Source organism: Phodopus roborovskii, unplaced genomic scaffold (genome assembly GCF_943737965.1).
Source record: "Phodopus roborovskii unplaced genomic scaffold, PHOROB, whole genome shotgun sequence".
In the NCBI taxonomy this organism is placed as follows: Eukaryota; Metazoa; Chordata; class Mammalia; order Rodentia; family Cricetidae; genus Phodopus; species Phodopus roborovskii.
In genome coordinates, this window is record NW_026126514.1 from 23,739,287 (window position 1) to 23,752,631 (window position 13,345).

General features: G+C 42.7%; 1 protein-coding gene across 1 annotated transcript in view; it reads left to right on the forward strand.

The window, feature by feature from the left end:
• Syne2 (spectrin repeat containing nuclear envelope protein 2) overlaps window positions 1–13,345 on the forward strand; it is a 255,798-nt gene that overhangs the window by 184,258 nt on the left and 58,195 nt on the right. The window contains exons 78-84 of the mRNA XM_051196009.1: window positions 1,721–1,917; window positions 3,152–3,284; window positions 4,586–4,768; window positions 5,208–5,354; window positions 6,900–7,076; window positions 9,596–9,751; window positions 12,223–12,375. Coding sequence (XP_051051966.1) covers window positions 1,721–1,917; window positions 3,152–3,284; window positions 4,586–4,768; window positions 5,208–5,354; window positions 6,900–7,076; window positions 9,596–9,751; window positions 12,223–12,375 — 1,146 coding nt within the window. The remainder of the gene's footprint in view (window positions 1–1,720; window positions 1,918–3,151; window positions 3,285–4,585; window positions 4,769–5,207; window positions 5,355–6,899; window positions 7,077–9,595; window positions 9,752–12,222; window positions 12,376–13,345) is intronic.

Genomic DNA, 13,345 nt, shown 5'->3' on the forward strand with positions numbered 1-13,345 from the left:
TGGACCATTCATAGTCCTTTGGAGTCACAGAGGTTTGGGTTTGGGTGTCCACCCAATGCGGTCCCTTTGGTTGGTGAAATCTGGGCCATGGAATACAGATGGTAGTTGTGCAGCCTCTGGACTGGGACAAATCTGTCTTCAGAAGATACTTGGAACCAAAAACCTCCCTCTGGCTAGCATTTAGTCTTTTTTGTCTCTAGAATGAAGGCATCAAAGCCCTCAGAGGGGCCTAGGGATATGGCTCAGTTGGCCGAGTTCATTGCCTGCCATTCATGAAGCCTGCCCAGGGTTTGATGTCTGGTGCCACATAAACTAGGCAGGGTAGTGCATGCTGAGTAATCCTAGCACTTGGGAGGTGGAAACAGGGGGATCGTTACATTCCAGGCCAACCTAGTGAAGGTGAGCCCTTCCCTCCCTTCTCTGAAGGAATAGGCTCTACATGTTAACTTATGATACACACATGTGGTATGTATACACATAAAAAACAGAAATCAAGAGCTTCTCAGAGGCGCTATAATGATAAAGTAACTAATATGTAAAGCTTAGAAAATGACAGTACAGTTTGTAATTGATTTTGGACATTTCATCCTCACCTACAAGTTCAGCCAGGGAAAGGCTAGAATTGTAGATGGGAATGGTAAGAAGAGAACAAGAGGGAAAAAAAAGTAATTTTTCAAGAAAGCTTAATTGGAAAATAGCCAAAGTTCTATTTTGGTAATAATTTACTTTTAAAGATTAAATAGCGACCAGGTAAGTGGCATTAGCTGAACCAAGCTGTGGAGATAATTGCCATTAGATGAGCTCTCTTCGAGGGGTCATTGTATTTGCAGGTTTGAAGGATTTTGTGTGCGTGTGAAGTTGGATTAATAATGTGCTGTGTTAATTTATTCAAAATTGCTTTTCTCCCTCTCAGAAGTGTCTACACCTTGGTCTTCATGTCTTGTGGATGATAGATAATTATCTTCGGGTTTATCCCTCTCCCATCTAAGTTTCAGTCTGTGAGGCTTAGCAGCTGGAAGTGTGGACTGCCACAGGACTGCAAAGCAAAGTCCCATCTTAAGTGGGCCATGCACACCAGGGTATAGACCCTGAATTGGTACAGTTCCTGGTGTTTACAAAAGCATTGGAAATCCTGGTTTCTATACATTATATAATTTATGTCTAAGATTTCCTGATTTTCAAAACAATCTTTGTGTTACCTGGAGAGTCAGCTCAGCAGTTAGAGCGCTGGCCGCTGATGACCTGGGTTCGATTCCCAGTGCCCACATGGCAGCTCACAGCCAGCTGCAACTAGTTCCAGGGGATCCAATGCCTTCTTCTGGCACCAGGCATGTGTGTGTATGGCACAGATAGATATACAGGCAAAGCACCCATACACATAATAATAATAATAATAATAATAGTATTAGAGAATTAAGTAAGTTAGAAAAAATAGTCTGCATGTGAAACCAAGCCTGGAATGGTAGATAGGTCATGCTGATGGTTCCACTACTGACAAGGCTGAGCTAGAAGGAGCTCTAAGTCCAGGTGTTTGGAGCCAGTCTGTGATCTCAGTATTTGCAATGCTGACACATAAGTATTAGAAGTTTTGAGCTACATAGTGAATTTTCAGGTTTGCTTGGACTATATAATAAGTTCCTGCCTTACTAAAAAGAGAAAAACTGGATTGACAGATTTTACTTCAGTAATTCATTCTGTGATTTTTTTTTTTCTTCTCTAGCAAATAAAAAGAAATATTGATGGAAAGCATGCGCGGCTTTGCCAGACCTTGAATGAAGGCAAACAGCTGGCGGCATCTGTGAGCTGTCCTGAGCTGGAGGGCCAGATCACAAAGCTAGAAGAGCAGTGGTTGTCCCTCAACAAGAAAATTGACCATGAGCTCCACAGACTGCAAACCCTTCTTAAGCATCTACTCAGGTATGCTGCCTTAGAGATTGGTGGGCCTCATGGTCTGCTGTAGAGAAAGATCCCAGGAAGATTCTGTGGTCAACTCAGGGTTGGGTGTGGTCCCCCACATTGTACCGTGTTCTCTCCAATCGTGCCAACCTCTGCTCTTGGTTCTCTAGCCTCAGGATCATATGCTAGCAGTGTCCGAGGGCATTTGCATATTTCTGCAAGCACAAGGAATTACATCAATCCAATTCCTAGGATACATTCATGCTGGGATGTTGCCATCTTCTCACCTACTTCCAAAGATTTAAAAAGTTTAAAAATGCCTGCGTGGTGTTATTGCAGGCCTTTAACTCCAGCTCTTAGAAGGCAGAGGCAGACAGATCTCCAAGTTTGAGGCCAGCTTGGTCTACAGAGTGGGTTCCAGAACAGCCAGGACTGTTTCACAGAGAAACCCCTGTCCTGAAAAACAAAACAAAAAATTTAAAGCAGGACAGTCAGGTGTACTGAGGCACGCCTTTAACCCCAACACTCAGGAGGCAGAGGCAGGTGGATCTCTGAGTTTGAGGACAGCCTGGTCTACAGAGTGAGTTCCAGGACAGACAGGACTACACAGAGAAACTCTGTCTTGAAAAACAGAAAAAAGGAAAAAAGTTTGAAGACATTTAATGACTTTAGCCCATAGAGTGCTTTGAGTCTTTTGATTTCTTCAGAGGCTCTGTTATATTTGCCCGGAATTACCTTGGTCCGTCAGAGAATGATGGAGAGCACAGAGACCATTTAAACCTCAGTCTCATCCCTGCCTCTCAAAGGCTGTCTGGGCTAAGCAAGTTGAAGAGCTATAAGGAAGATGGTGTCCTGTTTGGCTATTTCCATCATATACGATAATACAATAGCACGCAGCCATGTGCCATTGAGCACCATCTCCAAATGCTAGTTTTATTTTCATTATAAACACATAACTTCAGAAAGCTGATGTCCAAGCTGACCTCTTGGTAGATGAACAGACTTTGTTATAGCTGTAATAAGAATGTTTTTGTACATCTTCCTTCTTGATTATCCCTAATGGAGAGAGTTCTAGAAAATGGTAAGACCATTGGACTTGGGGCATGGTATAAGACATGATAGAATACTTATAAATGCCATGGATTTCTGAATAATAGCGCTGATCAGGGAAACAAACAAATAAGAATGATGCACACTGGTGCGTGTCATCCCCAGACCGAGTTTCTAGTTTCTATTCTCGCTTTGCTCCCATTAGTTACAGCAGGGATTCGGACGAGCTGACCAGGTGGCTGGAATCTTCTCAACAAACGTTGAATTACTGGAAAGAACAGTCCCTCAATGTGTCTCAGGACCTGGATACGATCAGAAACAACATAGACAGCTTTTTTGTAAGTTGCTCACACTACTGGTCAAGAATAAATAGCATGAAAAAAAGTATCAGGTTTGCTGTGATAGTCTCTGCTCCCTTTTTTTTTTTTTTTTTTTTTTTTTTTTTTGGGGGGGGGTAAGGGGTAAGATGTGTTCTCAGGGTTATCTGCTACTGTTCAGACTCTGTGGTACGTATATAAATGTAACAACTGCTCAGATATGGCATATTTTATTAATGATAAAAGATACAGCCAACCAGCCAGGCATTGGTGACACACACCTTTAGTCCCAGCACTATAGGGAGGCAGAGGCAAGTGGATGGATCTCTGAGTTTGAAGCCAGCGCAGACTACAGAGCTAGTTCCAGGACAGGCTCCAAAACAATACAAAGAAACCTTGTCTTTAAAAAAAAAAAAAAAAAAAAAAAAGATACAGCCAACCCTCAAACTACCTTCTTCTAGGATTATTATTTCATGGAATTAACGGATGCATGATTTTAAGTTCTTGTGAGAGTTCTGTTCACGTTTTGGTTTTATTGCTTTGATTGGGAGAAAGTTTTCTTCCATAAAAAATGAACTTACTAGTCAGAGATGTAGCTTAGTGTTGGCACACTCACCTAACAAGTGTGCAGGCACTGAGTGCCACCCCCAGCACAGAAAATATGCATAGGATCTGTGTTGATATGTTAGGTACGCATGAAATACTTCCCCTTGGTCTTTACTCTCTTCCATTTTATATCTATGGCTACTCACTTTGATATTAAAATATAGTGTTTTTTTTAATACTCTCAAAAGAACCTATACATAGGAAAGACTTCAGTTATTGTATTTGAACATTTATCCAGAGTAATTCATTTCACATGGTTCCACAGTTTCTTGCAAAATCAGTCATTGAATATGGCTTATCTGACTTCATGTATGTGTTTTCCCTGCACGTATGGATGTGCACCACGTGTGTGTGTACCTGGTACCTTGGAGGTCAGAAGAAGGCATCAAAACCCCTGGAACTGAAATTACAGATGGTTATTAGCCACCAAGTGGGTACTAGGAACTGAACGTGGTTCCTCTGTAAAAGCAGCAAATACTTTTAATCACTGAGTCGTCTCTCCAGGCTGAACTTACCTATTTTAAAAACTGTGAATCCTCTAGGTTAAAAGGAACTAGAGATTCTGTGAGCTTTGTTCTCCAGGGTAGATGTGATGCCTGGAGTGGTGGCCAACACTCTGTAGGTGTGCGTATGTATGTGTGTAGATCTTTAGTTATAGTTATTCTGACTGTTCTTAAGTTTTGAAAGTATCTGACCTCAGAAACTGTTTCCTGTAGGAATTTTCCAAGGAAGTTGATGAGAAATCCTCTCTGAAGTCTGCAGTGCTGAGCACTGGGAACCAACTTCTCCACCTGAAAGAGGCAGACACGGCCACGCTGAGAGCCTCTCTAGCACAATTCGAACAGAAGTGGACAATGCTCATCACTCAGCTTCCAGACATTCAAGAGAAACTTCACCAGGTAAGTGTTTTAAGACCCAGCATTTAAATTAGCAAGCACTTGTTAGCTCACAACTCTTTTACAATTATCTTCCTAACTCAGTAATTTTCTTTGACACTACCTAGCCCCCAACACACACACAAACACACACCACTGAATATAGGTCTTAATTACTAGACTCTCCTCCAGTGAGATCTTTCTTAAGAGAGAAATCAGGCTTAATTACTTTATTTCCTGGTTGTCTCTGTGCCACTGAATTGGCTTGTATGGAGGTCTTTATCATTGTTTTTTTTGGGGGGGTCACGTATTTGAAGCTTTAATACTGGGTTTGTTTTGGTGGCTAACTGGCATAATCATGTATCAAGACCTTTTATCAAAGCAGGTATCATCTTTGGTGATGAAGACCCTGATTATCTGGTTAGCAGCAAGCAATTAAATGGAAGTCATTGTGTCCTTGCAGCTTCAGATGGAGAAGTTGCCTTCTCGCAATGCAATCTCTGAGATTATCAGCTGGATGAACACCATGGAGCCTCAGGCTGCAGGTGAGGACGCTGAGCTCTGGAAGCGTTCTGCGTCCCAAGTCAAAAATCTTCTGCAGAAGCTCAAGGTAATTCTACAGCAGGGGCTGATGTCTCTCTGCTCAGTACAGAAGCAAATCACTTAGCAGGAAAAATGTGTGAGGTATGATCAGGAGAAACCGATTGGGGGGAGGCAGAGAGGGAAGTGGGTGGCAATTATTCTAGAGCCCACAGTCCAGGTTCTTAATGGACTCCCTGACTTCATCTTTTCACCACCCTCGCCCATCAACACCGAATCCAGTTTGGGTGCCTCCCCTGCTTCTGGTACTCCCCTACCACACACATGCTGTGCGCACCTTCTGTCTGAAATGTCACTGCCTGCTTTACACACATCCTCTGAGTCACCTTTCAAGGCTCAGCCCACATATGACTTCAGTGGCTCTTCCACCCCAGGTCTCTCTGCCCCGTTAGATGGCTATGCCAGACTCGATGTCTCTGTGACCCTCTCTCTAGTACTTGTGCAGTTACCATCACTTAGCCACTTCCCTGTCTCCCTGCCTTGACTGAGATTCTCGCCTGGAGAAAACACCCCAGTGTTTGGTCTGCAGTGGTTATTAATAAAGCCCTCGAGGAAGAAAAGAGTAGATATCCTTTGGCACTAGATACGAATTTCGAGTAGATTTCATTAGCGTATAACAAGACACATACATTATGTGCCAGGTAGTATGCTAGGTAGGTAAATGAGGAGGCTGGGCATAACCTTCAAAAAGCTGGCAGGGTGGTAGAGCTGGTGTCTGAAAGGCAGAAGGTGAATGGCTTAATGACCAAGTATGAGTGAGTGTAGCAGAAGATTTTTTTTTCTTTGCAAGGCCAGGTCTGGCTATGTAGTCCTGGAACTTGTTTGTATAAACCAGCCACCATGTCTGTCCTGATTTGGGTTTTTATCTGTCATCGAATCCTAACTTGAGTGCCTAGTAGCATCTTTAAAAGGTCTGCATAAGCTATGGTTACTAGTACATTCCACTTGGTTCCTTCAGGGTGTCTCCATTAGAGGAGCTAGAACTTTCTTGAGTAAAACCCAACAGACAACAGGCTTGATAGATGTACAGTTACCCTGGGTGGGTTTAGGATCATGGTAGAACTTATAGCCAAGGTACAGCCATAGGAGGCCTTTGTCACCAAGGGATAGAATGGCTACCTAAGTTGGCCAGATTCCCTATGGGTGCTGTAAGTTTTGTGCTCTTATCTTCTGTTTTCTATCCTGTTGTTCCTTGAGTCCTCACATGGCCCAGATCTCACATAACTCAGGCAACTTCTCACAGGACCCTTAGCCAGAGCAGGGACCTGCTAGCCTCGTACAGACAGCAGGTCTGTACACCCTCAGTTTCCAGTGAGTTCGAAGGGAAGTGAGTCATGTTGTGCCCAAGAATGTGTAAGTCCTTCCAAGAGTCTCCTTACAGAAGAAGCAACCACCCTGCCCCATGGAAGGTGGGGAGAGTGGGAGGTACTCCTGACGTTGGGGTTAATGGTAGGCATACAGCGCCCCCTAGAGTCCAGCAATAAGAAAAATGCCATTTGTATGATGGTCTTCCATTCTGACACAGGTGTTTCATTTTTGCTTCTCTGTGTTTTAGGGGTTCAGAATGGAGATGGACTACAAGCAGTGGATAGTTGACTTTGTTAACCAGTCATTACTTCAGCTAAGCACCTGTGATGTAGAAAGCAAGCGCTATGAAAGGACAGAGTTTGCGGAGCACCTGGGGGAGATGAACCGCCAGTGGCACCGAGTGCATGGGACCCTCAATAGAAAGGTGTGTCCTGTAGTCACACTTGGATGCTTGATTTGGTCCTTGCAAAATACCCCTTGCTGAGAACCCTTAAAAGCTATTCAGAAAGCTGGTTCACAGCCTCAAGCCTATTAACCATCCCAATTAGAACTCCATGAAGACCCCGCATTTTAGTATTTCCTGTGGGTGCACACAACAGAGGCTAAAAGGAATGCTGACAGTTCTGCTGAGATTCTTTGGGGAAATTAAGTTGGGCAAGTGAAAAGGAATATGTCAGGCTACCAAAAGGTCAGGGATTTTGACATTTTCTGAGGAAACATGTTTAAAAGGACGAAACAGTGCATCTTTGAGATGACTGAACAGAAAAAAAAAAGAAAAAGGAAAAAAGAAATACATGTGGTAGATTTCCACGGCAAGAGTCCTGAAATGTGAAGAAAACTTGTTCATGAAAAAAATATTGATAATAACACATATCGCATCTCTTTTCTGCATTTAAAAAAAAGCACACGTGTTTAAGATTCTGTTCAAAATTTCAAGTACATGAATGGATGGACAACTTGAACAGGATATTTCTCCAAGTTAGACATTCTAGTTAAGCCAGGTAGTGTATGCCTTTAATCCCAGCATGCAGGAAGCAGAGGCAGGTGGATCTCTGAGTTTGAGGCCAATCTGGTCTATAAAGGGAGTTCAGGGCAGCCAGGACCATTTCACATAAAAGCCTGTCTCCAAAGAAGTAAAGAAAAAAGAATTATAGTTAATAGGTAAATGTAGTAGTCAGCCTTTCCTTTGGACTGCAAGCTCAAATAATGCCACGGAGATTTATTATTAATTATGAAAGCTTGACGTTAGCTTAGGCTTGTTTTTAACTAGCTCATAACTTAAATTAACCCATTCCTATTCATTTACATTCTGTCACATACCAACCATCCTGCTTTTTTCCATGTTTTCTGGCATCTCTCTGGTGCCTAGATTCATCTCCTCCTTTCTCTCTCTGCTCGGAAGTCCCACCTATACCTAACCCTCCTGCCTAACAGCCATTTAGCTTTATATTACAGCAATCACAGCGATACATTTTTCACACACTGTACAAATATTCCATGACAGATAAAGATAAAAATGTATCCATTTTAATCCTCAGACACAAAAACAAATACTACAGGGCATATAGTTAATAAGTTAGAAATGTTTTAGCAAAACAAGACCTAAAGCGACCACGTTCATACACTACTGATGTCAGAATGACTTAAAATGTACATTTTTTTAAAAAAATTTAAAATTTCATTGGACTCCGTCATCATACAACCCAGTTCTTAGACAGCTATTTAAAGTGGTCTCCCCAAAAGAAATGTACAACATGTACTCAGTATTCTTTATACTTGCAAAAATGTACAAGGCCTTAATTTCCAATTTTAGAATAACTAATCAAGTGATACTATATCCATTCTAAGAGAAAATCTTTTATTTTTTATTTCATGCTTCTTGAGACAGGGTTTTGTTATGTAGACCAAGTTGGTCTCGAACCCACAGATCCACCAGCCTCTGCTGAGTACTGAGACTAAAGGCATGCCTGCCTGGAAATGTCTCAACCCAGTGAGCTTGCTGACCAACAGAAGACGAATAAAACCTTGTATACACTGTGATTACCTAATAACAAGTATATTACAAATAAGAATCAGAACTAGAAAGTGATTTGTCTTATTAAACTGGGAATTATCTGGGATAGTGAAACTGCTAAAAAGGACTGGCTACTCTTGCAGAGGCCCAGGTTCGGTTCTTAGCACCTGCATGGTGGCTCACAATTGTCTATAACTCCAGTGCATTTTGTTGTGTAAAATATTAAAACTTTCAGAAAAAACAAGTTATCTTTTCATTTCAAAAGGATACAAATGCCATAGCAAAAATAAAATAGCCACATAATGCTGTTTGTATTTTGAATTCATTATTCTTCTATTGCTGTAATTAAAAAAAAAAAAAAAAAGACCAAGCCAACTTATAGAAGGAAGAGTTTATTTGGACTTGTGGTTCTGGAGAGAGAAGAGCCTGTCATGGTAGGAAGGCATGGTAGCCCGAGCAGGAAGCTGAGAGACCCCCCCCCCCACACACACACACACACTTTTTTTCTTGGTCTTTTGAGACAGGGTTTCTCTGTGTAACTTGGGAGCCTGTTCTTGAATTCACTTTGTAGGCCAGGCTGGCCTCGAATCACAGGGATCCACCTGCCTCTGCCTCCGGAGTGTTGGGATTAAAGACGTGCACCACCACCACCTAGCTTGAGAGATCACATTTTTAAGCAAGCAAGAAGCAGAGAGAGCAAACTGGAAGTAGAGTATAGGCTCAAGGCCCACTCCCAGTAACGTACTTCCTCCAGCAAGGCCATACCATATAACTCTCCCCAAACCACTCCACCATCCAGAGACTTAAGTGTTCAAATGCCAGAGCCTATGGCAGGGGCGGGCATTCCACTCAAACTGTCACACATTTTTAAGACAAGGGGTGAAAGTAAGAACTTTTCCTTTGTAATATTTTTAACCCATCACATCTAGATACAACATTTGGAACAACTTCTGGAAAGTATCACCGAGAATGAAAACAAAATTCAGAATCTGAACAGCTGGTTGGAGGCACAGGAAGAGAAGCTGAAGATACTCCAAAACCCTGAAAATGCGGTCTCCATGGAAAAGCTGCTCCTGGACTGCCAGGTGAGGAGGGGCAGCATCCTGCCCACCGGGTGTCGGGGCGACGCAGTGCCCACACCTGTCCTGAGGAAGAGGAATGATGCTGAAGTTTCTAGAGACTCTGCTCCAGATCCCCTGCACACCCAGTGACATGTTGCTTAGTTATGCATCCGAGAGGTACATGGTTAGCGAATGCTGCACCAGACTCCACTCACACAAACCTAGAATGGGGTTGCCTACTGCACACCAGGGCAGTATGGGATTGCCACCACACGTATGGTACACCACTGAACTAAACTTTCTCGGATAAATTAGGCAAGAGTTCATGGGTTTTAAAATTTGCAAAGTGATACTTTTTCAGTCGTAGGCTCCAACGCGAGCATTCATACACATGCACACATGCAACTAAAAATCATAAAATAAGTCTATGGAAGACTTGCTTAGGTTATGTGTATTTGCAACTCTTTGCAGCTTCCTGCAGAGGAATGCTAAGCCCCAAGTGGATGCAGGAGAGGAGAGTGGGGGAGGGAAACAGGAAGTAGTCATCAGAAAGGACCTCCTACTTGCTGCCGGTTTTTTTTTTTTTTTTTTTTTTTTTTTTTAACTTTATGACCAGAGCTGTCAATAACCTCAGGAGACCAGGACTTTGACCCAACTTTTGCAGCCCCAGCAGGGGCTAATGGGATGCTTTCACACAGCACCGGCAAAAGCAGTACTTGTGTCCTCTGCAGCCATGGTGACAAGTGATGCCGTGTTTAAAAGGATGGGTCCATGCCTTGGAGGGATTCGAGGACACTGTGACCTGGCCAGTGGATAACACCTTAATACTGGCTCCAAGGGACAAGTGGTCCTTCTAGAACACTGTACACAACAAGTAGCAGAAAATTATCTTCTTCAGACAAAGGGCAGAATGTAAGACTAAGCACAATGGAAATATCGAAGTAATTTTGCCATCGCCGGGGCAAAATAATAAAAAAATGTAGATAGGAAAGTGTGGAAGCCAAAAATTCCCGGAACATGTCTTTTCCTTAGAAGTGACATTCAAACCTCATAAATGCAACAACGACCACTCGAGGGCCATGGTTTTCCAAGGAGGAGAAACAAGAGCAAATACCTTCTAGGAGAGGGCTCATTGGCTAGTACTGCCAAGTTTATTATTTATTATTTATGCTACCACTTTTTTGGGGTCTGGTGTAGGAGTGTGTGTGTGTGTGTGTGCTTTCCTTCTAACTCCCTGCTAAATAGTCCTTTTTTAAAAAAAAAAAAAAAATGTTCTTGCACTGGAGAGCAAATATGACAAGTTACTGGTAAGTACTTTTAGAAATCTCTATGGATGATAATTAGAAATTTGAAGGACACAGCAATTCAACATTTTCAAACACATTTCATGGTATCACTTTACAGAGAAAAACTCTAGCTTCAGATTAGTGTTCGGGGATATGTGTCCTTAAGTGTGGCTCCTGGCCAGGAGTGGGGGAGGAGTACTTCTACAACCTAACCGTAAAAAGACGCAGCCCCTAGCCAGTGAGAACCCCACGGTACACTTACAAATGGATTGCAATTAAAATAAAGGGTCCAATCATGTGCTGGGGTAGAAAGTTTCTGTTATTCTGTGTTCGGTCTGTCTAGGTTCCCTCCCAAGTGTGGAAAAATCACCTTTGAAGTTATTGGTGGTGATGGTTACTTGGTTGAAAAGGATCTCACAGTATAGACCAGACTAGCCTCAAGCTCTTAGCAATCCTCCTGCCTCAGCTTTGTGCATCCGGGGGACACAGGCATGTCCATCATCCCCAGATGTTGCAGGCCTTGTTCACCTGGTTTACACTGCTGGGTCTATGTTCATCATCATCATCATCATCATTATCATTATTATTATTATTATTATTATTATTATTATTATTTCTGAGGACATAACTATAAAGAACAGAACCAGTTGGGGCGCTTTATGAGTGACTTAATGGATTCAGATACAAAAGACAGGCAAGCTTTTAAGCACCTGAAGAGTCAGTAACCACCTCCTTCCTTGTGCATGCTGCTTAATGGTGTGAAAGTGCCTCCCGGCTTGTGTTTTCATTAAATTCAAGCTATGACTGAATGGCTCTGGTGCTGAGAAGCTGGGGACTTGTGGTTTGATGATTTGGGCCACACAGCTAGCGCAGGGAGATGTTTAACAAAGTGCATTCCTTCCATACCATGCTGGTAACATCCCTAGACTCTCCTAAGATATAAAATATATAATAGAATTAAGAATATCCTGTGAGACTGGGTGTGATGGTTCATGCCCATAATCCAGCACTCAGAAAGCAGAGGCAGGCGGACCATGGACTTGAGGCCAACCTGGGCTACATAACAACAGCCCTGTCTTAAAATGCCAGCTAAGATTGAAATGCTGTTGCTGCAAGTGCTCTCTCTATATGCTCCACTGTCATTTTTCACTTGAAAAGAGTAAACTATTGTTCTGTAGCGTTTCACTTTTGCGTGTGTGTCTTCTCTAGGATATAGAAAACCAGCTTGCCATGAAATCTAAAGCTCTGGATGAGTTGAGGCAGAGTTCGCTGACTTTGGAGGGGGGAGACATTCCCCCGTTAGAAGACATGGCATCTGGAATTGATGAGCTGTTTCAAAAGAAGAATAATGTGACCAGCCAGGTATGAGACATCACTCAGTCTGCTGTTTGTCCTTGAATAGTCTTTCGTCTGTTGTTGCTACTGTTCTTTTATCGAAGAGATTTATCCCATGTTTAAAAAAAAAAAAAAAAAACTTCTGGGCCATACACTGAAGTGGAAAGAAATATTTCAAATCTCGTTTTATGTTCTAAATAATTGGAAGCAAAGTCATAGATCAGATGGCACTGGCAGGCAGGCAGGAAGCCCACTTGGCTATCTTTGTTTCGTCTAACATACTCAGGCAAGCATAAACATCTCCGTCTCTCAGTTGAGCATCTGGCAGTGTTTCCAGGTCAGCTCCACAGCAGCAGTTAGGGAAAAGCTTTGCAAGCATTCAGGAGATGCAGCGGGGCAGGAGGGGTCTGTATCACAAAGCCCCGAGAACTGGGAGCAAGGTCAGTTTAGAGAGAACACCAGAGGTGGGCAGAGAGAAGGGGGAGGAAGAGTGTGCCAGATGCAGCTCATAGAAGAGCATAGAAGAGAAAGCTGAGGCTTGCCAAGGGCGTTTACCTCCTACCCAGGGAGGATGCTCTGACGGCCAGCCAATTATAATGTGTTTGTGTTTCCTCTAGAATCCTCATTGGGAGTTATACATGCTGCGTACTAAAATCTGCGTTTGACTATGTGCTCTTAGGGGGACTTGGGAGCAAGCTGTATGATTGAAATCCCTAGGCAACTGCAGCATCATTGTCCTTTCACTGGAACTCTGGGAAAATGGGGATCAGCTAGCTCAGTCATTTGTCAGTCATGTTTGTTGTTATTCTGCTTACCACCAGGAATAAGAGAAAGCAGAAAATAATGGAATCATGCCCTCAAGGTGCTCAGGCAGTGCAGGAAATGTACATGAACAGATAGCAACAATGTAATGACTATGTATTATAATAAAATACAAGGGGGAATTCAATTAAGATAGTGTATATAACAGCATGCAGATATCAAGATCATAAGAGAG